Source organism: Chamaea fasciata, unplaced genomic scaffold (assembly GCF_029207755.1).
Source record: "Chamaea fasciata isolate MVZ Bird 193981 ecotype frontalis unplaced genomic scaffold, bChaFas1.0.hap1 SCAF_18, whole genome shotgun sequence".
In the NCBI taxonomy this organism is placed as follows: domain Eukaryota; kingdom Metazoa; phylum Chordata; class Aves; order Passeriformes; family Sylviidae; genus Chamaea; species Chamaea fasciata.
The window spans coordinates 12431716-12456220 of record NW_027094103.1 but is presented as its reverse complement, the minus strand read 5'-3'; the positions used below and the strand labels follow the sequence as shown (position 1 = coordinate 12456220).

The following is a 24505-nucleotide window of genomic DNA, read 5'->3' as shown; positions in this document are numbered from 1 at the left end:
GGAGGTTTTTGCTTGGGGTCAAGATCTACTTGTCTTTAAAAATAGCTGAGTTCAATGGGATGGGCGTGCAGACTTCCGTGTGGTAACCCTGATTTTTCACATTCATTTCTCATTCCTTGCCGGCCTGACACGATGCCTTAACTCTGAGCTTTCATATTTTCAGATTCTGTGCTCCCTGGGTGTGCAGCTCTGAGCCTCATATTAAGTGTTGGTGAACTCTCTTCACAGGGTAGGGAGACAAAACAAATCCTTCCCAGTCTGAGACCGAGGACAACTGTTACACGTTTTAATAAGCCAATAATAATAATAATAATAATAATAATAATAATAATAATAATAATAATAACATCAACATACTTTATTCTCTTAGCTTATTCTAGTCTCTGTTCCAGGTCACCCTTCTCAAGGCATCAGTTCCCGATGCCCAGCACAGGAGGCAGAGCCCAGAACGGGTCTGGCTGCAGCCACCTCCATCCTCTGCACAGCTGCACACCCAGCAGGGCTCTGTGAAGCAGAGGCAGGAGGGAGTGCCCTGGGGGGTTCAGAGCAGAAATTACTGTCCGGGGGGGTTCAGAGCATCAGTGACTGCCCTGGGGGGCTCAGTGCAGCAGGGGCTGCCCTGGGAGCTCCGGGGTTCAGAGCAGGGCACAGGAGCAGAGCACAGCGATGCTCCGCAGCCGAGCTGCGGGGGATACAAAGGCTCATTATTGTGCCCGAGGCTGTAAAGAGAACAATTGTAACAAGATAATAGAGAACGGTGCCGGAGGTGAATGGCTCGTTCCCATGATAATCTCACAGTTGTGATTTTGTGGCATTTCCTGAACGAAGCCTTTCCCACCTTTCCCGTGGCATTGTTCCTGACATTGTTGTCACCACATTAGGAAGGACTTGCTGAGCTGCCTGCTCCTTCAAACCCTTTCACTGTGTGTTTACTTTCTGCCTCTTGCGTCTTTATAAATGACTTTTTTTTTTTTTGTTCTGGTTTGGATCATTTTCTACTTTATTTTTGCTGCGTTTGCTTTGGAAATCACAGAAATCTCTGAAGTCGCTTTCTCATCCTGGGGAATCTGGCCTAGTGTTCGAGCAAGAGTTGAAGATAAAAAGAAGGATTATTCTTCCCATCCTTTTATTTCTTCCTCTACCAAACACCTACCCTGGATCCACTTCTGCACCTGAAGACACTGCTGCAGATATTGCCTGCAAGCAATTTGAGGCAAACGGTAGATTAAGAATATCCAGAGTAAAGGATGGCAAATGACGTGATGCTGGAATTTAAACTAATAAAACGAGAGGTTTTATTCCCTTTTAATCTTCCACATGTGCAGAATAGTCTTGGAAGTGTCATTTTTGAAACATTCTTTGCCCGTTAATTTGTTTTTATTGGCAAAACCGTTCTCCAAGTACTGTTCTCTGAAATAGCTGCTGTGGTTTCAGATGGAAGTGTTGGCTTTAGGAATCCCCTGAGATACGTTCTGAGGTTTCTTTCCTACTTAGAAACGATAGCAGGAGTTTAAGTCGAGTATTCCCCATCCCATGTGCTCGATATGTGTTTGTTTTTCATCTTATCATTGAATAATAACGTTACACAGGAACAGGATAGAAACTGCCTGACTCACAGCAGCCCAATAGCGACACTTCCAAACAGGATTAAAATTACCTCCCCTCTCCCCACCACCAGCTTCCACTGGAGAAAAGGTAAAAAACAAGATATGTCAAGGTGGGCCTGAAGCAGTTCCAGTGCCCTTCATCCTAAGTAGTCTTTAATTGCAATATCCACCAAGAATTAAATCATGTGTTTTACACTGGAACAAGAGGTGTCCCTCATCTTTCTGCCTGGGGAAATCGGGATTGAGGCCGGGAAGTTTGCTCAGCCCCCTCAGCACTGTGGTATCCTGTAAAAACAGGCTGGTCACATCATCTGCTGGCAGAAACAGGGCTGTGTTTGGTGTTTGGGTTGGTTATTTTCAGATACATCTGCCCTTTTTTTAATTACCCCAAAGGGTTGATTATAAAATTGCTGGAGTCAGTCCAAACCAATCAAACCAATTGCTGGAGGATGATCCAGTGTCAGAGTTTCACTGGTTAGTCGGCACTGCCAAAACTACACAATCAAACCCCTTGGGAAGTCCAGGCCATTTTGAAATGATTGTTTTGTAATGATTTTCTTCCCGGTTTTATTGTTCTAAAGGAGTAAAGTAAGAGATCCAAAACTCGTGTTTTGAAATTATCGTTTTGTAAATGGTCTTTCTTCCCAGTTTTATTGTTTCAAAGAGTAAAGCAGGAGATCCAAAACTCAGATTTTGAAACTATCGTTTTGTAATGATTTTCTTCCCGGTTTTATTGTTCTGAAGGAGTAAAGTAAGAGATCCAAAACTCCTATTTTGAAACTATTTTGTAATGGTCTTTCTTCCCAGTTTTATTGCTCTAAAGGAGTAAAGCACGAGATCCAAAACTCAAATCTGAACTTTGAAAGTCTCACATGAGAGACGGAGTCATGGCCTGGCAACCGCTTGCCCTGTTGGAGGGAGCACAGAGCCTGACCGAGACCCCGGTTAAAACCCCCCAAAATAATCCCCATGGAGCTGCAAGAACATCACAGACCCAGACAGGAACACCAGAACTGCGTGTGCCGGACAAAGCCTGTCCTGAAGAGCACTCCTGGCAGGGGCACAGAGTGAAATCTGTGATTTACACTCGGTTCTGACTGGAACGACGAGGGGTTAGAAACAAAATTGGCAGGAAAATCCTTCACCCGGGAAAGCACGGATCTGGAAAAGCAGATAATTTACTGAAGTGCTGTGTGTGCAAGAGAGCAGAAAACCTGGATGGTCACAGCAGTGGGTTTGTGGAGTCACACGGAGCTCGGTGGGAGCAGCAGCCCAGCAGAAATGTGAAACGCTGCTTCACACCGACACAGACTCTGACTTCAGCAGGCTGAAAATGACTCCTTGATTTCTGGGATGTGTCTCCCTTTTATACTATTTCACACAGACCAGTTGGATTGGTGACACAGAGACAAACCTCTTCACTCACATTGGTCAGAGCAGAGGGACAGCAAGGAGAAGTCCCTCCCAGGGAAAGGGATGAATAACAAAGGTACAGCTACAAAAACATTTCTCCTGTTGACAGAAAATTCCCCGGGAAAGGAATTTCAGCAAACCAAAACACCTCAGGCACGAACCAGGGCTATAAATGGGCACCACAGAGTTACTGACACCTCCTGTTCCAGTGAAGAAGCTTCTGCTCATTTTCCTTAACTCTGCTGAGGAAGAGCAGCAGGAAATCGAGGGAGGAGGGAGATGAGCGCAGGTACAGCCCGTGATGATGGGAATTCTGGCGTTTGAAATTTTAGAGTGGTTTTTAGCAGTTAACCCCCATTGAAACGCACTGAACTAGAGGGAAGGACGGCGCATTAACATTTGGGTTTAACAATGCAGACAACTGCTGGGGCTTAGAGAAGGTGCGCTGATCCATGAATGCGCGATGAGGGTTTTAAAAACCTGCTGAACGGAGCGGAGCGTGCGCTATTCAAAAACTGTTGGTCTGTGCGAAATTATTGAGCAACACTCGGGATGTGCCAGGATTCCAGTCCCAGGTGCAGAGCAGCTGCTCCCGTTCTCATCCCAGCGCCGTGCAGGGACGTTCCTGCTGGAGAGGAGAAGTTTTGTGGGGCACAGGTTGAGATGGAAAGGTGGGTGAGCGCTCAGCCTCCAGCCTGCTGCTGAATTCCAGCTCAGAAACAACCACCAAGCACCCACAGCAGCACAGCCAGGGTAGATTTGGGAGTCCCAGGGGTCCCAAATTTGGGGATCTTGGGGTTTTTTGGAGATGTTTTACCCCAAAATTTCGGGGTTCTGGGGAGGTTTTGGGGCTTTGACCCCAAATTTCGGGTTTTTGACGCTCCGTATTGATTATGGAGAGGGAATACTGAAAGCAAATGGGGAGCAGGTAAAGCAGTACACGGGGGCTCCCAAAATGTTCTCTGCTTCACGTAACGAGATCCTTTCCCCATCAGCTGAGCTTTTAATTGCGTTTTTTCCACCAAAAATAAAATAAAATAAAAAATTAAAATATCAAGTTGAGGAATTCTACTGGAATTAAAGGTTACTGTTTGTGCTCTGCCCACTGATTTCTCATCACCACGTGCAGACTGAGAAAGATCATCTGCACTGGGAGAAATCCATGGCCATGATAATTAAGATGCTGGTATCTTTGGCAGAGGAGAGAATGCCTTTGCTCAGGGAAGCTGGGACAGGCAGTGCTTGGTCCCTCGGGAATGTCACTGCCCCTGCAGGAAAAGAAATGCTGTTCAATACCAGGAACTGAATGCTGGAGGTGGCTGTGTCGCTGTTGGTGTGAGCACAGGCGGTTCTGGGGTGGGGAACCAGCCGGGACTCTGCTCTGATGAGTGAGAGAGACCCGGGATGGCCCAGCCTGCCTTTGGAATCGGATCCAGCCCCTGTTGAAGTAAATGAGAGACTTTTCTCCCGCTTTCCTGGCCCCAGACCAGGAATTTTCAAGGCTGTGAGCACTTCCCTGTCTATTGTAAGGCAGTGACAGCCAACCGAGACACAAGCTTGGAACAAAGACTTGCAAGGCAGCCTGGTTTTGGAGGCTCGAGCTCTCCGGTATGTCACACTTCAAGTTGTTTGGACAAACTGCAATTATCCCTTGATGGAGCAGCAGGTCCACTGCCAGCATGCAGCCGAGCAGGTGCACATGAAATAAGTTCAAGCTGATTTCAGTCTCAGCACAGTTTTGTGTTTAGGCAAAGCTTCAGGAATGCTTTTTTCCCCCCCCATTCAATCACTACTTTTGTCGATAACGAGAACACATGGAGCAGAGTTAGAGCAGGATCTCCTTTCTTCCTCACCCACTTGTGAACAAAATCGTGTCAGTCCCATTCTTGCTCCCTGAGTTTCTGTTTCTTTTTAGAGCACTCTCCTGTGAGTTTCTGGGGTTTTTTAGAGCAATCTCGTATGCAAACCAGCCTGGCTCCTGCTGGCCTTGTCACCAGCCTCTCCGGGGCCAGCATCCTTCCCAGCCAGGCCTGCTTATCTCCACACAGGCATCTTCATTCTCTGCGATAAAGGATCTCCCACCAGCACTAATTCCGAGCGCCCTGCTCTCCTCCGAGGTGGATTTGCTTAAATATTTGACCCTTCCACTCGTGTAGATAAGGCATCCACCAGCACTTGTTGGTTTATGTAAACATCCAACATTCTTCATATTCATCAGCTGCTCTCCCAGAAGGGCTTAAGAGCTGTTTATGTGGTGAAACCCTGGCAGATGGTACCAGCTCCTTCTCGCATCCTTCTAATTGCAAACACCGAACCTGCTCTGTACAAGCTGTTAATTAGGTGAAAATAACACATATGTTTGAGCTGTAAGATAAGGTGGGGTTTTTACCCCCCTTCTCTGTTTTCCCCCAGTGGAATGGCTCACACAAATGGGGTTATAAACTGACAGGATAATCTGCAGATGGGTGAGAGAAGTGAGAGGGGGGAAAACGCTCAGGCAGCATCAGATGTAACGTCCTTTGTAAAATAACGGGCTTTAAAAGTCATTTTCTGAGCACTAAGTAAACTTCGTGTTCATGATTCACGGCTCTAATCCCTGTGACTGAAATTTAAGATCCAAGGCTCCATGAAATTAAAGAAAAAGAAACAATTACATGCGTATTCATTCAATTTCATGTACTGCGTAACCTCCAAGTTCCCCAACAAAATTTTAACGCGGGGGGGAAACAGAGGTTTTTAAAGGCTGTGTTTGAGCAAACCCAGCAGCTCAGCTGCAACTGCTGGAGCCAAGCATCCTTCTGTGCCTGCTGGCTTCTCAATCTTCCTGGTTGAAAAAAATTTTTTTAAAATTATATTATACATATATAATATATATAAAATATTTTCATATAATATATAATAAATAATAAATAATATATAATTTTATATGTTATATATTTTATTATATCTAATATGTTATTATATATTATATATTTTTATATTATATATAATACTGGTAAATATGTATTATAAAATCAGCTTTTCGCAAATATGAAGACGAATCCTATATGTATAACGTTAAAATAACTTTGCTTTTATTTCTGCTATTAACAAAACCTTAGACACGGTAGCAGTGGTAGCTGAAATAATTCTGAGTGAACTGTTTGGTCGGGATAACACCCGGTGGACACGTGGTGAGGACCCTGCTGTTGATTTGCCAAATATCAGCAGCTGCCATCTGAAGAAAGTGTAAACCACAGCCCAAACTGGAAGTAACAATAAAACCAGAGCCAAAAAACACACGTACTCCAAAAAAGCAAACCCAAGGAGGGGGCATGCTAAACAGTTCTTGGAAAAATATGAATATGCATAATGAGCTATGAATATGCAACAGGCTGATGTAATGGAAAAGGAATTTAAGGAATTTAGGAATTTCTCCGAGATAGTAGGTGCTCTGGCTAAATGCCGAGCACCCGGCCGTTTCTAACCCTTTGCTTTATCTCTGTCTCCTATTTTCTTTTTATTAAACTTTTTCAATTTTACCAAGAAAGTGAACCTCATTTTTCGCAGCTGGGGAATGCAAATATTCCACAGGTGTGACCGCACAGAGTGCAGGAAGCTCGAGGATACAGAGTGCAGAGCCCTGGTGCAGGACAGCGGCTGCTCTGCCTTCCCCAGCCGCACCAGGAGCAGAGAGGAGGCTGCTGCCACAGGGCTCAATCCCTTAAATTAAATCCTCCAGGAAAAGGAGCCCCACGCGCTGCTCCTGATGCCTTGGGAAGGCTCACCTGGAACAGAGACTGGACAGAGCTAAGAGAACAGACTTTTTCAGGAAAAAGTTTTTCACAGGAAGGGTAATAAAGTGTTGGAATGGTCTACCCGGGGAGGTGGTGGAGTCACCATCTCTGGACGTGGTAAAGAAAAGACTGGATGTGACACTCACTCGGTGCCAGGGTTTAGTTGAGGTTAGGGGTGGGTTGGACTTGATGATCCTGGAGGTCTCTTCCAACCTAATGATTCTGATTCTGATAAAGTAGGTATTTATTAAAAGGCCTTTAAGGACACACCTTGGGCAGGACAAGAGCCTGGACAGGGCTGCACCCAAGGTGGACCCAAAATGGTCACAAAATGGACACAAAATAGACACAAAATGGAAAAACAGTCACCAGGTCTCACACTTTTATAAGTTTTGGTTCATTTGCATCTTGGGGTTTAATTGTCCAATCCCAGCTCCAGGCTGTGGGGTCCCATCCTCCTTGTCCCTCCCTCCAGCCCACCCTTGTTTGTGCTTTTGGGCTGAGAGTTGTCCTTGGTGTGCAGCAGGAGAAGGATTTGTTTTGTGTCCCTGCTGTGTGCAGAGCTGAGTGACGCTGACTGTGAGCTCGGAGCTGCACCCCTGGGCAGCACAGAACCTGAAACACATGAAAACTAAAATTTAAGGCATCAATTCTCCCACCACGGGACCGAACATCCCTTCCCTGGGGATGCCATGGGGATGTGTGGCAACAGCAGCACTGTAAAGCCCCCGAGAGCAGACAGGGGAGCTGTAAAGCTTGGGAGCTTAAGAGCATTAAGAGGAATGTCTTAAATCATGAATATTTGCCACACTAATCTAGCCTTTAATCTTCTCCCAGTAACACAAAGATACACCGTCCTTATCCCAAAGGATCAACAGAAAGCCAGGAAAAAAATCCCGCGAAAGCTCTTAAATACACAACAGCACACTTTTGTTTTGTAAAGAAAACTCTGGTCCTATGCCTAGACACTGCTGCATCGACATTCATAAGTCTTCCCTGTTAGTTTTTAGTCTCTAAGCAACAAATAATTCATTAATTAGTAAAAAAGGGGGAAAAAGGGACTTTCAGACAGCCAACACAGCCAAGAAAAGCAGCGCTTAAACTGCATCCATTCAGCCAAGTGCTTCAACAGAATTATTTGGAGAGAATGTCAGGAGTTTTTACCTAAAAAATTACTTTTCTTCTCTGGTCTTCTAAGACTGGACTGTAGTGGACAGTCTTGTTCATCTAACCCAGGATGGCACAGAGGATCAGCATTAGGAAATGAGATCCTAGGAGATCTCAGAGATTAGGAGAGACTCCCTGGTCAGAAAAGGGCTCTGGAATTTCCCTCTGGACTGTGCCAGGCCCTGTCCTCAGCTGAGCTCCAAGGACAGCACCCAGGGAATATTCCTGGGCAGTCACTCAGGGAATATTCCTGGGTTCTCACGGAAACACAGGGAGCTCCTCTGGATGAGAGACTGGAAAGAAGAAGTCCCCACGTATCAAAAACGTGGAAAACTCTGATCAGCCCACAGCAGCAGCTGCCTTTGTGTTCTGCACCTGCAGCAGGAGAGGGGTGAGTTGTCCCTGTGGTGCAGGAGGGGGCAGTGAGAGGAACAGAACAAACCCTGCAGGAACGGCCCTGCCCAGGGAGAAAGCTCAGGGTGACCCCTGCCCTGCCCTCTCTGTTCTCCCACTTCCATTGTGTCAGGAAATCCAAACTCCAGCCAGGGTGAAAGCAGCACACCGCGGCCTCTGCCGAGCAGCATATCTTAATAATTACAAACAATTATTGATAATTACGTATATTTATAATTATAAACGTAATTACACGGGACGTAATTACCACTGCCTGGTGCAACCGCAATACAAATGTTTGGCCGGTGCAGTGCTAGCAGTGAAGAAGGGATGGGAATGTTCTGTCAGGGCTGATGCTGTGTGTGCATCCGGCAGGAGTGAGGGGGCTCTGACATCCCCTAACCTTCATTTCTCACCTCCCACCTTCATTTCCCCTCGCAGTGACAGGCTGGAGCTGTGGTGTTGACCTCGAGGTGTCCTGCCCGGTGTTGGGGAAATGGTTTTGCCAGGGGTGACATCTTCCCCTGCACTTGGCTGTCCAAATCCATCCATCCAGCCCCGCACACCTGCCACCAGTCACTGGGGGCTGTTTGTGCCTCTCTGGAGCTCCTCTGCCACTCATCCCAGGGGGTTTTACTAAAGAATTGATTGGCACAATCCTTGTTTTTTCCCAAGAAAGCCCATCAAGCCCGTGAAGCAGAAGAGGAGCCCTGAGGACACGTCGTGGGTGGCTCAAAGGGACACGTGTGGCCTTTGGGCAGGTGGCAGCACAGGGGTGACAGATCCAAAACTCCCCAAATCACCGCAGAAAAGATTCCGCTGGGGGCTGCAGACCTCATGGCTGTGAGGGTCTGCAAAAAACAAACCAAACCACAGAATTTTCCTCTTTTGAGGAGATAAAAGAACCTAATCACGGTGAGAACAAATGTCAGAATGCCACATTCCGGAGGACACAAAATTTGCCCTTTTTTCACAGAGCTCTTCAGAAACCACGAAATTGAAAATCAATACTGACTCATTGGAATCAATACTTCACTATTGACTTTCACTTAAAGGCAGAGATTGAATGATCAGAAAAAATCAGAGCAGAGCTACCCGACTCCTCCACTGAGCTCTTCGCTGGATCGGTTTTGATCCAAAGCCGGTTTGACACGGGTGGACTGGGCTTCCCTCTCATCCAAAAACACCCTGTTAAAATCCATTTCCACAGGAGTTTGCCCTCCTCTCTGTCAGTCTTTCTGCCATGGACTTGTATGAACCCTGTCTAAATGCCAGGACAAATCTGTAAAGTTCTTCAGCTTCCCCTCCTGGAATCTGGGCAGGAACAGTCGTGCCAAGTCATGCATGAAAGGTAAGTGACAAACTGCAGAGTGCTGCCGTAAGTTTTCTGTTGTACTTTAGGGTTTTTCTCCTTTTTTTTTTTTTTTTTTGTTTGTTTGTTTGATTTTCAACATCTTCCCTTAGGGCTGTGTTGATACAGAAAAACATGCCGCAGTTAAAGGAAGAGGAAAACCAGGGGAAGAGTGGGGAAATGGTTTCTACCTTCACTTCATCACAAGAGAAGTTTATTTAAAAGCTGTGTGTGACATAAAAATATATCCCCAGAATCACAGAAAACCTATAAATCTGACTCTTTTACTGAAAATTATGAGTTCTCTGACTCTTTTACTGGAAATTCTGAGTTCTCTCTCCTAACCAGAAAACTTACAGGTGCCACACAAACAGAAAATGCTTCCAGCTTGTGTCTGGAAAGGAAATGATGTCATTAAAAACGGTGCTTTGTCAAAAATCCCTAAAAAGGCGATAGGAAAAGCCTGTTAAAAATGCCTGGAAGAAGAGGCAGGGAAAGGAAAATGGAAAGAGAGTGTCCGGGTAACCAGAGCACAGAGCAGGCTGAGAGCACCAGTGAAGGAACTGGACATTGGTCAGCCTGGATTTGGTACAAATGGATTGCAATTTTCCATGTCCATGAGCCCCAGGTGAATTCTGTGCTGTGGTCACCACCCAAACTGGTGAAAGGAGCAGAGATTTACATGGATTTTAGTCACATTGCCAGGCTCAAGAGGGTTTGCTCAGGGGACATGATCAGAGAGCAGCCGCAGAGGTGCAATCCAGATGGGAATATTCCACGCACAGATACAGAAATTACTTTCCTCTGAACCCCCAGGTCCCTCTCTGACTTTCATCTCCTACTTGCTAGAGCTACTAAAGGACGAGTTAATGTGAAGAACAGATTAAATTTCTTAATTAATGCACAATTTTTCTTTGTACTGCTGCTCTCTGGAGACCCTTCCTCCCCCATCCCTACAAACCAAACAGGGGCACTGCAAACCAAGTGCTGCGAGTGGCACATTTCTGCCCCCGCAGAACACGGGTCCTGTGCAGCATTTGCATCCCAGGCATCCCTCCTGCAGGTGCTGCACTGTGCTTTCATTCTCGGTGCAATCAGCACCGAAGGCTGAATGGATTTTGCCTTTATTTTTTGTGAGAGGCTCACGCTCCCCTCTCTTCTTTTAAGTTTTACTTCGTGGTGGCTTCTCAGCTGCCATCACGTGGAGGTTTTTTTTTTTTTTCTCCCAATGTTTGTGCTGCAGGTGCACTTTGGAGGCTGTGCTAGGACAGCTGTCATCTCCTCCTCTGCAGCTTCACTCCCTATTTCATCCTGAAGCCTTCAAATAATTTCTTGCTTTGATCTGTGGCAAAAGGAGGGTGTGGTGAAGTTTTGGTTGGGATTCTGAGTTAGGGAGCTGGGAAGGGATGAGCTGCTCCAGTAAAATTCCTGCTTTTCAGGATCTGTTTCTTTTCCTTATTTCTCTTCTTGCCTGTCAGTTTTGTCTCAGCCTTCTTTATTCAGTACCTTCATTTTCAGGTACTGCAGGCTTTTCCCTGAGCTTGCTGCGGCTCTTCCTGAGCTCCCAGTGACAGACAGAGGAAGAATTATTTGAGAGACAGGCAGCAGCAGCCCGCTCCAGGGTCTCTCCAGTCTCACTAAACAGGATCCCCGACTCACACAAGGTCAGCAGCCTTCTCCAAGGAGCCACGCTCCTGTACAGAACCATCTGTGCACTCCTCAAACGGGCCGAAGCTGGAGGCATCTTCTGACGAGAATTAAGGGCATCAAAGTTGGCAACGAGATGTTTTTTCCTCAGCAGAACTGGTTGCACGAGATGAAAATATCAATAATAACATACGGCGATGAGACAAGCCACGCTGTCAAGTTTGTGGGGAACAGAAGGTCCCAGCAAATGGCTGTCTGGGAGGCTCCAAACTCACCAGCGGCACTGCAAACAACAAACAAGCTGGGCCTTCAACAGCTCCAGTGGCACGGGATGCACGGCCAGAGCTGGGGAACATCTGTGGGCTTTTGGTTTGTCCAGTAGCAGAACAGAGGAGGAGCCTCCCGGGGTCTCAGCTCCCCACCGCACCAAGGTCATGGGATCAGGATCCAGCTGTGGGTTTCTCCCAGGGTCACCTGTCCCAAAGAGACCCAAAGCCACCCCTGGTGCTCTGCAGGATGGGCTGGAAGGAGACACGAGCCTGCTCTAAGGAGACAGGATTTGCAGCTGCTGTTTCCCTTCCACCCTTGCTTTCCTTCAACTTGGCCCCTGCGTTTTGGACTCAGATCCTTATCTTCACTTGGCGATTTTGAGAACGTTTGCTTGGCATTTGTAGTGCACAAAATGTGCTTAAAAAACACAGCAATGAAGCACTTACTCCAAGGAAGGGCTTTCTCATTTCACTCCGATAATCTCTCACTCCAAACTCACTGCAGGCTGGGGAAATCTAAAAGTCTCCAGCTCCTGTGTGGCAGCAGCTATTTAAGCCTGCAGATTTCCAGCATGGGTGCTTTGAAATCTTTTTTTTATTTGTGGGGCGGCAATAAAAGATGTGGAGTGAAAATCTCCCCTGGCAACGTGTGCTCTTGAAAGGCCCTTTCAAAACAAACATCCCAGCAGTAAGAAACACTTCAGCACTCCGTGTTCCTTCCTTCCCTCTCCTCCTCCCCAGCCCGTGCTCTTTGCGTTGGGATAATAAATTTCTTTGTGCCCCATCTCACAGGAGTGTTTCACTTCACCTCCATGCACTTGGCTGGGGGAGGCCTGTGGCAATCACAGGTTGTGTTTTCTCGCACAGCACTGCAAGTGTTTCGCGTTTCTCTGCGGCGTTATCAGCTGGACACGTGACATTCAGTTTTTGGGCAGAGAGGAAAAAAAGAAGAAAAGATTGTTGTATTCTGCAATGCTGATTGCATCAAATGGCAGCTAGATTGTGAGACAGTAATCATGCTGAGCTCAGGCGATTAAAAACTCACTCGGAAAATTGGTGCTTGCTGAGCCTTTATGGAAAGAAATGAATAAAGAAGGGAAACAATAAGGAAGGGCATACATTAATTCGGCTCTGCAGTGCACAATGCTGATTGTAAGAGATCTAAGGAAGAGCTGTGTGTCTTAAGGATTTCCTCTTCTGTGTTCAGAAGGGAACCTGAGAGCCACCGGAGAGGGATTGCAAATTAAATCCTGACAGCAATCTCAGGAGCAGCAATTGGGAAAGAGCAAATAAATAAACGATGCAAAATAGGAGGCAGCATTTCCTGCTGGGAACTCCTCTCTTGTGACAATGCCTCTCACACAGAGGAGTCCCTTGCTGACAGTCCCACAGGGGAATCCCAATCCCTTTATTTGGGTGCTGCTGCCCTGTTTGCACAAGGAGCTCAGCCAAGGCTCAGCTCCCCCGATGTCTGAACTGCAGCCAGCCCCGGGGAGCTGCTGCACAGCTGGCACAGCTGGCACAGCTGCAGGGTGGGCACCCACCTGTACCTGCAGGGCTGAGCACACTGGGCACTCCATCAGTAATCCACACCAATAAACGTCCAGCCCCTGTGCCACTGAGGGAAATGTTCATCCCACAGCCTCTTCCTGGCACTGCCACCAGCTCAGGTCTCTCTGCTCCTTATTCCCCTCTGGCTCATTTTGGGCCAGGCTTGTGTTTGAGGGAGATTTCCACCCTACAGCCCAGCAGGTTCCACATCCACACCTCGGATGCCCCAGCACTTTCCGCCTCCCCCTTTGCTGCCAGGCTCTGCTTTTGTACCCTGGGTTTGGTTTGGAATCTAAACTACCACATCTTTCACTGAAATCAAGTCCTTGCCATCCCGTTGTGAACAACGAAACGTTTGTTCCCGTTGTGAACATCTGCACCAAATGTGAAATGAAAGTGCTGATCAGCTGCCTGGAGCACCAAGGTGACTGTGGGGCTGCTGCTGTTCTCCGGGGTCTGGGCTCCAGGAGTCACCGCCAGAGCCAGGGCTGGCAGCTGACTGCTTTTGTTCTGGAATCGTGGAGCACTTCCAGTGCTTTTCCTCAGGAGAAACTCATCAAAGGAGTAAAACTCAACAACTTCATGTTAACAAAAAGTGATTAATTTTTGCAGTGGATTCGGCGGAGAGCTGCTTAATTCCCCAGCCAAGTGTCACAGAGCTCCAAATCTGCCCCTCAACTACTTGTTGGACAGATGCAAATTTGAAAGTTTAATCAATGCTGAACACTTCTGATGTTTTTAAAGATATACCTGGACCGTTCTCCAGTAGCCTGGCACGACTCACAAAAACAGCTCTGGCAATTCAAGAAGTCTTAGATGTGGGAGTAAATGTCTTGGTACAGTGCCAAAAGCATAAATCAGACCTTAATAATTGACAACACAAAACAAAATGCTAAATCCTGACTTTCAGTTAACCATTGAAGCCACTGCTCAAACCGAAGCTGAGGGACCCTCTCCCCAGAGTGTGTAATTAACTGGAAGAAGAGAAAAACCACACCCCAGTGCAACTCTTCCATCCTTCAGGCAAACGGGAAAAAAATCCATTTATAACTTCACTTTCTTCTTTCATCCTCATTTAATGAGTTGCCCAATTCAATAATCCAGCATTAAATACTGTTGTTTAAGGCTGGGTTTTCCCCACTCCCCTCAGAGTCTCAGATACACCCCAATCCTACGTGTCAGTTCTCCTCCTGTTCCTGATCCCATGAAGAACACCAAACTGGTTTTCACTCTGAATTCCAGATCCATATAACGAGAACGCAGAAATATAAATAATTAAAAACCTAGCAGGAAAAAGCCTCCCTTTGCCCACAGAGGAGAAAGGAAGCTGGCGACTGTCAACAGTAGGTGCTTCTTCTGTCAGATAAATTAACTGAAGTTCAAACTGATGGTGCCGTGTCAGCCTCCTCATCTCCAACTCCAATTCCATCTCTCAGGGGAGTGCACCTCAGAACACGTTACTAAAACACAGCTGTGGGTGAGCTAAACCACAAAAACGACCACTCTACTGCCTCCAAAGCCCAACTGTGACCCACAGGAGCCAGGGGGAAGGCAAAGCTTTGGCTGCTGCCCGTGCAAATAGCAGCAAACAGCTGCTGAGTTCTCTGCCAAGGAAGGCACCTGTGAGACGCTGTTTTACACCACAACACAGACTCCAAACTTCAGGAGGCTGAAAATGACTCCTTGATTTCTGGGATGTGTCTCCCTTTTATACTATTTCACACAGACCAGTTGGATTGGTGACACAGAGACAAACCTCTTCACTCACACTGGTCAGAGCAGAGGGACAGCAAGGAGAAGTCCCTCCTAGGGAAAGGGATGAATAACAAAGGTACAGCTACAAAAACATTTCTCCTGTTGACAGAAAATTCTCTGTGAAAGGAAATTTCAGAAAACCAAAACCTCTCAGGCAGGGAACCAGGGCTACACCTGTGGGTGGGTTCAGCACTGGGCGTGTCGCCCTGATTTTTTCAGCCTTCTGATGTTTACATTTTGTACTGGAGTTTTCTCACGCATGTAACATAAACAAAATGACGTTTTATAAACTGTGCATTCCCTCCTGGGGGAAGGACAAATTGACAAACTTCTGGTTTGACCAGTGGGGTCAGAGAGGCGTCAACCTCATGGCCCAATCGCTGATCAAACCCCAAAACCTATTTAAATAAACCCTAAACCCAAAATAAACTCCCTTCTTTTCTGCCCTGACACTGACTGTATGAGTGTCCTTTTTTTTTTTCTCTGGCGACACTGGGGGTGCGTTTTCCCACCTGTGGCTCCGGGTGGGATGCTGTGCCACCCCTGTGCTGCCCAGTGCCACCTCCCGCAGCTCCCACAGCAGGGAAGGGCAGCAGATAGATGAAGGCTCTGCTCTCATCCCGGTGCTGACAGCTAATGGCTGCTTTAATTTTCACACCAGCCTGCCCTCCGTGCCGCCCCTGTCACTCCAGAGCCTGTCAAACACTTTAGCTGAGAGCACAGCATGGCCCCAGGGGTTCTGATGACGACGGGAATCTGAATTAATTTGCCCAGCCAGAATGATAGTTCAGGAGGGGTAAAAGCCTCGGAATCATGAAGGTTCACATCGCTGCAATTAGAATATTTAAATGGCCAGCTAGGACAAAGTTTACAAAGCGGAGTTTATGTCCTACAGAACCTGGGGGGAAAGCCTGTAAAAGTTTGTCACTTTCTCCCAACAGCTACTTATCGCTGCCTTTGTTGAGCCTGGACTGAGTTGTTTATTTACTCTCTGCATTTCTTTAGCATAAAATATTCAGAGTTTATCCGAAGCAATGCCACGGTGTGGGTAATGATTGTTTCCCAGGACTGGGATCCGTGCCCTTTGCATTTCTGCTCTCAGAGCAGCCAAATGCTAAGCCATAGAATTGTTTTCTTCCTCTGAAGTAGCAGCTGGTGCCTTGGAAGACACCAGAAGCATCTCTGCCGAGATCTGTGTAATTGCACATGTCGGTGTGGTCTGTTCCCAACGAATCCTTCTCCCAGACAAAACACTGTTTTCCTCAAGCTGGCTTTGAAGACTGTGTGTGTTCAAAAATAGCTTCAGGAAGGCACACACATATATTTTGCTATAAACTGTGTACAACGTGTGCTGTATACAGAATATTAATTCCTCAATATGTGGTTTTTGTGCGGTTGCCTCGCTGGCATCCTTATTGCTATACACGGAGCTGGTTTGTGTGCAAATAGAACTCCAAACACGAAGTTTTAGCTTGGCACGAGCCTGAGACAATATAGATTTCCACCTGTTGCTTAAAACACTCTTGTTTCAAGCGAAATCTTTAATATGCAGTGAGTGGCTGTGGTCCTCTGTTCTGATCATACTTTGTCAAGCCAGAAAACTAATTAGCAGGATCTGGTGACCTGGATGTCAGAACCTCTGGTATTTCAACAAAGAGCAAAATCCTCAACTCAACAGCAGACATATTGTAGAGAGATCTGATGTGCTCTCCTGCCCATCCCCAGTGACTCATAAAGATGAACTTTGCATGGGGACAAAGGGGATGGGGTTTTTTGTCCAAAATAACGAGAAATCTTAGGAAGCTCTGATTTGTAAGTTTGATGAATTGCAAACAGCTCGATGATAATTCATTATTGCCCCAACTTAGGCGTATCTGTCTAGGGATACAAAAGGCAAGATGTTAAACAAGACAACTCTTCCTTGCCAATAAATCCTCCTGGGACAGGAGTGTCCCTGTCATCACCACGGCACTGCTGAGACACAGACAGCATCATCTCAGAGCAGAGCAGAGAGATAAACCACAACTCCTCAGTCCCAAAAAGGCTCCTCAGCTCCCAACTGTAGCCCTGGTTCCGTGCCTGAGGTGCTTTGGTTTTCTGAAATTCCTTTCCCAGGGAATTTTCTGTAGACAGGAGAAATGTTTTTGTAGCTGTACCTTTGTTATTCATCCCTTTCCCTAGGAGGGACTTCTCCTTGCTGTCCCTCTGCTCTGACCAATGTGAGTGAAGAGGTTTGTCTTTGTGTCACCAATCCCATTGGTCTGTGTGAAATAGTATAAAAGGGAGACACATCCCAAAAAAAAGGAGTCATTTCAGCCTTCTGGATCTCGGAGTCTGTGTGGTTGTGGTGTAAAACAGCGTCCCCCAACAATCCTGTTCAGGAATGTTCCCTGCCATGAAGCTCCTGCCTCTGCCAGGCACCAGGGGAGTCATTCCTGCAGGAGCTGTGCCCTGCACTGCAGAGCCCAGTCCCTGCCAGCTCCTGGGGACAGCTGGGCACGGAGCTGGCACTGCCCTGGGGCTGCTCACAGCCGTGGAGCTGATGGCACTGACTCACTGGCACTAATCAGGTGAGATTAAAAGGATGGACAGGGAGAAGGACTCAGCAAATTAAACACTCACACTCCAAAAGCTTTTCCAGCCCCAGCCTTGCCCCTGCTCTGAGGCAGTCACGTCTCCAGGGCTGCCAGCCCTCAACCATCTCGCTGAAGAAAAAGATCACTTGGAAAACAAGATCCAGCTCAAAATTAATAGTGCAACAAAGCCAAGTGGCACCGAACTAAATCCATCATATAAACAAGCAGAGTGGATTTTCACTGCTTCCAGAAAGAGTTTGGCCTCCTGAAGGAAGGTAATTTCTGCCCGAGTGACCACAAAATAAAACTGTTAGGGACTACAGTGATAGGTACTCAAAAATATGATGGATGGAGGAACAAGATTAGCTCTGCTTTATGTACAAGTCCATTACGCTTTTGATCACATACTTTAATGGCAAAGCAGCTGCAGAACTTGCAAATTACCAGCTCTGGCTTTGTTTTCAGAGCTGCTGCATAAATAGTTGTATTTAACAACTCCAGGCAGGTGCTTCTTTCTGTAGATTGTCCCAAGAATGGGCTGTGAGTCTGCAGCAAGGGATTGTTCTCAAAAATTCAGTGTCATCTGAACTGGAGAAGCTCAGAATCCCTCCATTTCCCTGTTTGTTTTTTGCCTGTGGATCCTTGTATCAGTTTTTGTGCCAGGGTTGGAGATCTCCGTGCCCAGGGCTGTTGGACAAGGTCCTCAGTCACTCATCTGCTTTGTCTGGAAGAGGGAAGAGCTATCTTCAGATTTAATCTATTTCAGCTCTTACCTTCCCTGCCTTTGTTACATTGGTTTTTTTCTGCACGTTAGATAAAGCCTAGCTGCCTGCTGCCAGGAAAATTAGGTCTTCTATTGTTTTACCATTAATTATGGAGAGTTCAAGATAAGGTTTGTGTTCGAAAAAAAGTAGAGGGCAGGAACGGTTTGAATTTTACTTTCATTGTAATTAGACAGGAAATTATGAAAAGGGTGAAAAATAATTCATTGAAGAGCTTTCCTCCAGCAAGATAAGAGGGAAGGCACATTGTGGCACAGATGGAGTTCACGGGGGAATTGTTGAACACCATTGTTCTCCCTGTGCCTGTGCTGGGCACGGGGAGCCTGCTCCTACTCCATGGGTGGGCAGAAATGGGCAGGGGGAGGCCCCTTTTCTCCTTTAAAAAAAAAATTAAATAAAATTAGGCTAAATTACTCCACGGTGTAAGGCATTGAGTGACTGCGGGGATTAACTGGAACAATCAGTCACTTTCCGCGAAACTTGCAGAGGACATGGAATTATGACTAATGGAAGCATGAATTAATTGGGCAGCTGTCTCAATTTCAGTTTCTGAGATAAACATTTGGACTAAGAAGCTGTCCTGGTCAGGATTTCTTCGTTTGATGCTGATGGTGATGTTTTCGACCTCCATGAAACTCCAGAGCCTTCGGAATTTTCCTTTCGCGTGGAATTGCTGCAGTTGAGGCTTTTAAAGGCACTTTCACAAAGGAGGGCATGAACCTTGCCTGCAGCTTCTGACTGAAGGCTGCCAGAGCCCCTCAGGGTCCGTTTCCTCCTGCAATAAACCTTCTGTAATCAACTTCTGCCAAGTTTCCACCATCCCCTCTCTTTTCAAGCCCACGTATTTATTTAGGCTTTGCAGGAAAAGCAGGAGGAGACGGGGAGAGGAGTCCTGGAAGAGAGGAGTCCGTGGCAAAAGACCACTGAGGTTAATGAGGTGAACATGAGGATTTTGGCCATTCGGAGCCAATAGAAGCTTTAGAAACCATTTAATGCAGGTGGAGGAGGGGAGAAAGATGAATTTCGCTCCTTGTTTAGCAGATAAGGAAGCGAGATTCCAAGGGGAACGAGTGATTTACCCACAGTCACACAGGAAATCAGCAAGAGATATGGCAATTAATGCTGAGAAGCATCTCAGCGCCTTAATCATAAAGCCAATCTTTTCCCTCAAATGCCAACAGCGTTAAATGTTCCTTTTAAATAATGGAATAAGCATAAGACTTTCATTGACTTACAGAAATGTTTCCATCAAACTGTTTCAGAGGGCAGCCAGTTCCAGGGGAAGGGTTGGTCAGGATTGGGATTTATGTCCAAATCTAGGAATCGGGGATTGGGATGAACTAAAGAAAATTCAGATTCCTTCGAGGATCACATGCTAAAAATGCGAGGTCAAAAAAACAACCCCTAGGTGTGTTTAATTACATTTACCACTAATTAGGTAGGCTTTGGAAAAAGAGAACTGAAATATTCACTTGTTGGGAAGCTGTTAAACTGTTAGGCTGGGAATGGGGAAGATTCACATCTCTGGCACACAAATAAATCACTCGTTCACCTCTTATCTCCCTGCCCATCTCTGAGCAGTATCGGGTCGCTGCCCAGAGAAACACATTTTGTATAAATACCTAAGAGCCCGGGTGGAAGCCTGTTTTTATTTAATCCAGCTTCAATTTGCTGTCTCGACTGAAAATAACGATGTTAAAGCAGTGATCAAAGAATCGTCTCATTAATTGGCTATTAAATCATTAGCTGTTAAACAGAAATAAAAGGTTCAGGATGCAATACTCTATTCTGCCCAAAAGAATACGAATATGTCTCCAGTATCAAAGAAACAATAAAGGCAGAATTAACAGTGAAAAGAAGCTTAAGATAAGGCAATTAGATCCAAAATGCCTGACAACTCTCATTAGGGGGTTTAGCACTACAACCTGTATGGAAAAGGCAACAGAAATTGAGAAGCAAAGTCAATACTGACTTTACCAAAGGGGCTTGTAAAGGGAAGATGCATTTTTCTGAAAAAATATAGGCACATAAAAGCCTGTGCTAAATTTTAACTCAGCTAATTAATTGTTATGGATTCAATCTTGCAACCAATACATATATTTGCAGTTAAAAAAATTATGCCTGAACAGCATTCGGTCTTGGTAATTTGTGACTGAAATCACGCAAGTGTGCTGCAATTTTCACAAAACTAACATTACTGCCAGTTTAGATCACCAGGGTGAGGCAATATCAACGCAACAAAGACCATATTCAGACCTCTTGGGTTTGTTCATTGTGCCAAAATATTTGAGACGGGTACCAGGTCTGGGAGAGGGGCATTGCCTATGGTCAGTGATTTGAGACCCAAATAATATCCTAAAGTAGGCAAATTAAGATCTGATTTCTATCAAGTCACTACCAAATAAATAAATAAATAAAGTAAGTTACAGTGCAAATTCTGTCTGGTTCAGTCCAGTATTCTCAAAGTACAGCAAGTCCTAGAAACTCAATTAATAAAAATAAAAGTCCCCACACATCATCTTCTGGATCTGGATCTGGTTTTCTGAGGTGCAAACGCAAGACAGTCTCAGCAATGTGTTGATGATACACAACTTGATGCTCGAGTTTATAATATACAATTCATTGTTCATGTTCATCAACTGATAAATAATAGTCACTAATCAGATAGTAGCTGTATGCTACAGAGAGGAAAAAATTATAAAGAATAGCAATATTTATCAAGGCAGTCTTTTCCTCTGACAATTAATTTAGTCATAAACAAAGATATTCATCCAGGTTCCTCTGGTAAGGACCTTCAAAGGAATTTGGTTTCCAGAAATAGAAAATGGGATTTTTTTTTCTTTCCCTATTTGATCCCTAAGGGAAAATACGGAACCCGTAAATAATACCAAAAAACCCCACCCCATACAGTCAATTTTTAAGTTCATTCAAAACAAGAACACCCCCCAAACCACATAATGAAACAAATCAACCTATTCAAGATATTCAAAAGCACCTCTTTTATGCCTAAAAATAGTAATAATGAGCTAAAAGCTGAAAGCCATGCAATGGTGTCAGAAGTCAGGCAGGCAGAGCCTTGATAAAATCACATTAACACAATTTTCATCACAATGTCAGGGAGACAGAACCAATTGAACATAATATTAAAAAAAGAAATCCACTAAAACACAGCACAAGATTGTTTAAAAGCTCCCAGCTCTCATTTGAAAACCTTTTGCAATCTGCTTGTTATTTCCCATTCCTGTCACTCTCCTCCAGCTGTTGGTACAGTTCAGGATGTTTAATTATAAGAAACTCTTGGCTGGCGATGCAGGCAGGGCGTGAAGGGAACTTCCTGCCCTCTGTGCCAACATTCTGCATTATTGCCGTGAAGGGATGGACACGGAACAGCCACAGGGGAGCACAGACCCCTCTGGAAGGAGCTGATCTCCCACCTGTGTGGACTCGGTATTTTCTGAGCTTGAGAATTGCCGAGCTCTTCCCAAGGGAAACTTTTCAACAGTTTTTCTTTTTCCCGAAACAACCTTGTGTAGACAGTGTTCCTTTCCCAGGACAACAGGAGTTGTTTGCTATTTCTGTTACTGAGCCAACGGGAGAGGTGTCAGCCCTATGGATCTGTAATGTGGTTTTTTAGTGCAGCGTGTTATAAAAGGGCTGAATGAATTGTAAATAAACCTTCTGATTTCTCCTGCCTCCTGACTGGAGTCAAGCATCTTTATTTCGTGTCCTGTTGTGACACACCTGGGGTACATCAGCCCTGGCCTTTCCCATCAGCACTGTGTAGCCCTGGTTCGTGCCTGAGGCATTTTGGTTTTCTGAAATGCTTTTCCCAGGGAATTTTCTGTGAACAGGAGAAATGTTTTTGTAGCTGTACCTTTGTTATTCATCCCTTTCCCTAGGAGGGCCTTGTTCTTGCTGTCCCTCTGCTCTGACCAATGTGAGTGAAGAGGTTTGGCTTTGTGTCTCCAATCTAATTGGTCTGTGTGAGAAAGTATATAAGCGAAACACATCCCAAAAATCAAGGAGTCATTTTCAGCCTTCTGAAGTCGGAGTCTGTGCCATTGTGGTGTAAAACAACGTCAGCACTGGGCACATGGATGAACCATGGGACCATGCTGACCCTGGGACCTCCTTCCTCACCACCACCCTCCAGCAGCCAGCCCTGGCTGATGGAAAACCCCGGTCTGGGTGTGCTGGAGGAGGAATAAAACACATAAACTGCATTTGGAGCTGGCGGGGGTGCCTCACCTTTACGACGTCTTCGTCCGCGGATCTGCACTCGGCGGAGTCTGAGACGTCGACCACGGAGCCGTCCTCCTGCACAGCCACCACCTTGACTGGCACAGACACCATCCTGCCCGTGAGGATGGCTGTGTTGAGGATCTCGGTGTCCTGGGGGCACACACAGACACAGGCAGGGCGTTAGGGGAGCACAACACCACGAGAATGTCACCCGGGGTGGTGGCAGGGACAGGCACAGGGGTGGGACCCTCCTTCGCACACACCCTTGGAGCTCCCGGCAGCGTTTTAGCAACTTTCTGAGCCAAGAGTTGCATCAGGACCGCCAAGTCCCAGTTTTGGCAAACACCAGGGAGATGGATACAGATAATCGGGAGATATATTCACTGTCATTCGCTCTGGCTGCTGGCTGGATTGATAGAGATTGACAGATTTACTCTTTTTGAGTAAATCCATGCTCAGGTTTGGCTGAGGGCAATGGAACCTGTGAGCACAGCACTGCTCAGCAGGATCTCCAAGGGATCAGCAACTCTTCCCACTCCTTTGTCCCAGATCGTGTCAGGTTTGGGGGGTGACTGTCTGTCAGATTTTCCCTTTTTCTGACCCAGAGATGGGGTTCCTGAGAGGGTTTTAAAGACTTTTATTCCATTTTCAGTCTCATGTGACAGGTGATGCAATGCAAATGTTACAATTCACACCATCACCATCAGAAGCCAAACTATTTCCTAATTACAATCCATTAAAAGTGTTTTTTGGCCTGTCAGCTTTGGCCACACAACGCTGTAAATGCCTTAAAGCCAATCATCTAAAATCACCCCTCGTGTGTCCTGCTACAATGCATCTTTCATAGTTTTATTTCTCCAGAATATCTGGTCTTATTTGCGAGGCCATCCTTTGAAGCTTGTTCCCAGTTCCATTTCTCTCTCAGCAATGTCTGTCCTGTCCCGTGGCCGTTCTCAGTCTCACACTTTATCTCAGAGTTTGCACACAGGTGCACAAGGCTGGGTGAGCCTTCTGCCAGGCTTTGGGAATTCCCTACAAATCCATTTCCCACAATTATCCGCCTTTACAACAGCATTCTTTCCTTCCTGTTCCACCTAACTCTGCCATGAGCTGACCATTTATTTCCATAAATACATCAGGAGAAAAACTACGCATCCATATGCAATTTTTGAGTCTTTCCCCATCAAAATCCCACCTAGAGACGCTTAACCACATTTATCTGTAATCCTGATGAATTCACAGCGCTGGCACTCTAATGACTCCATTAACACAGCCCTTCTCTGTGTCTCAGTGTGGCTGCAGGTTGATTAATTACTCCAAATGAGTGGCTACAGAGGCCCCTGGCTGGCACAAGCAGGTGCAGGCTGGAGGGGAGCAGCCTCTGCAGAGGCAGTGCTGCCTGCCAGCCCAAAAGTTGACACACAAACGGGGTGAGGAATGATCTGGGATTTCACAGGGATCCATTCCGAACCTCTCCAAAAGCCTGCAATAGGAAATACTGCTCTGAATCAATCCCCTCTTCATTTTTCCACTTCCATAAAACTAATTGCTTGCCAGTTTTTGAGGGGGGGGGAATTAAAAAAAAAAAAAAAAAAAGTTGCTTCGAACTAATCTAACTTTAAATTCCATTATTAGAATTGATGGAAGACGGAAAGGATTTTAGTGAAAAGTTTGATGGCAGCTTGCACAGGGAGATATATTCACTATCACTTGCTCTGGCTGCTGGCTAGATTGATAGAGAATAATGGGCATTGACCACGAGCTAAGGACAGCTGGAGAAGACCAATAAATACTTGCAGCTAAGATGTATTATTAATCAATATTCGGAACCTTCTACGAAAAGCGCCCTGAATTAAATGAGCTGCAGCACTAATAGCAGCAGTGCCACCTCCCTCTGAGAGCCCAGGAGATGTTTATGGGCAGCCACGGCCCAGAAAAGCATCGAGCACACACTCCAGCCCATTTCTGATCAGAAC

At 46.0% G+C, this 24505-nt stretch overlaps 1 protein-coding gene across 1 annotated transcript in view; it reads right to left on the bottom strand.

Moving 5' to 3' along the window:
• Positions 1 to 24505, bottom strand: part of TMEM132B (transmembrane protein 132B) — a 223519-nt gene that overhangs the window by 18399 nt on the left and 180615 nt on the right. Inside the window, exon 5 of the mRNA XM_066199441.1 lies at positions 22536 to 22679. Coding sequence (XP_066055538.1) covers positions 22536 to 22679 — 144 coding nt within the window. The remainder of the gene's footprint in view (positions 1 to 22535; positions 22680 to 24505) is intronic.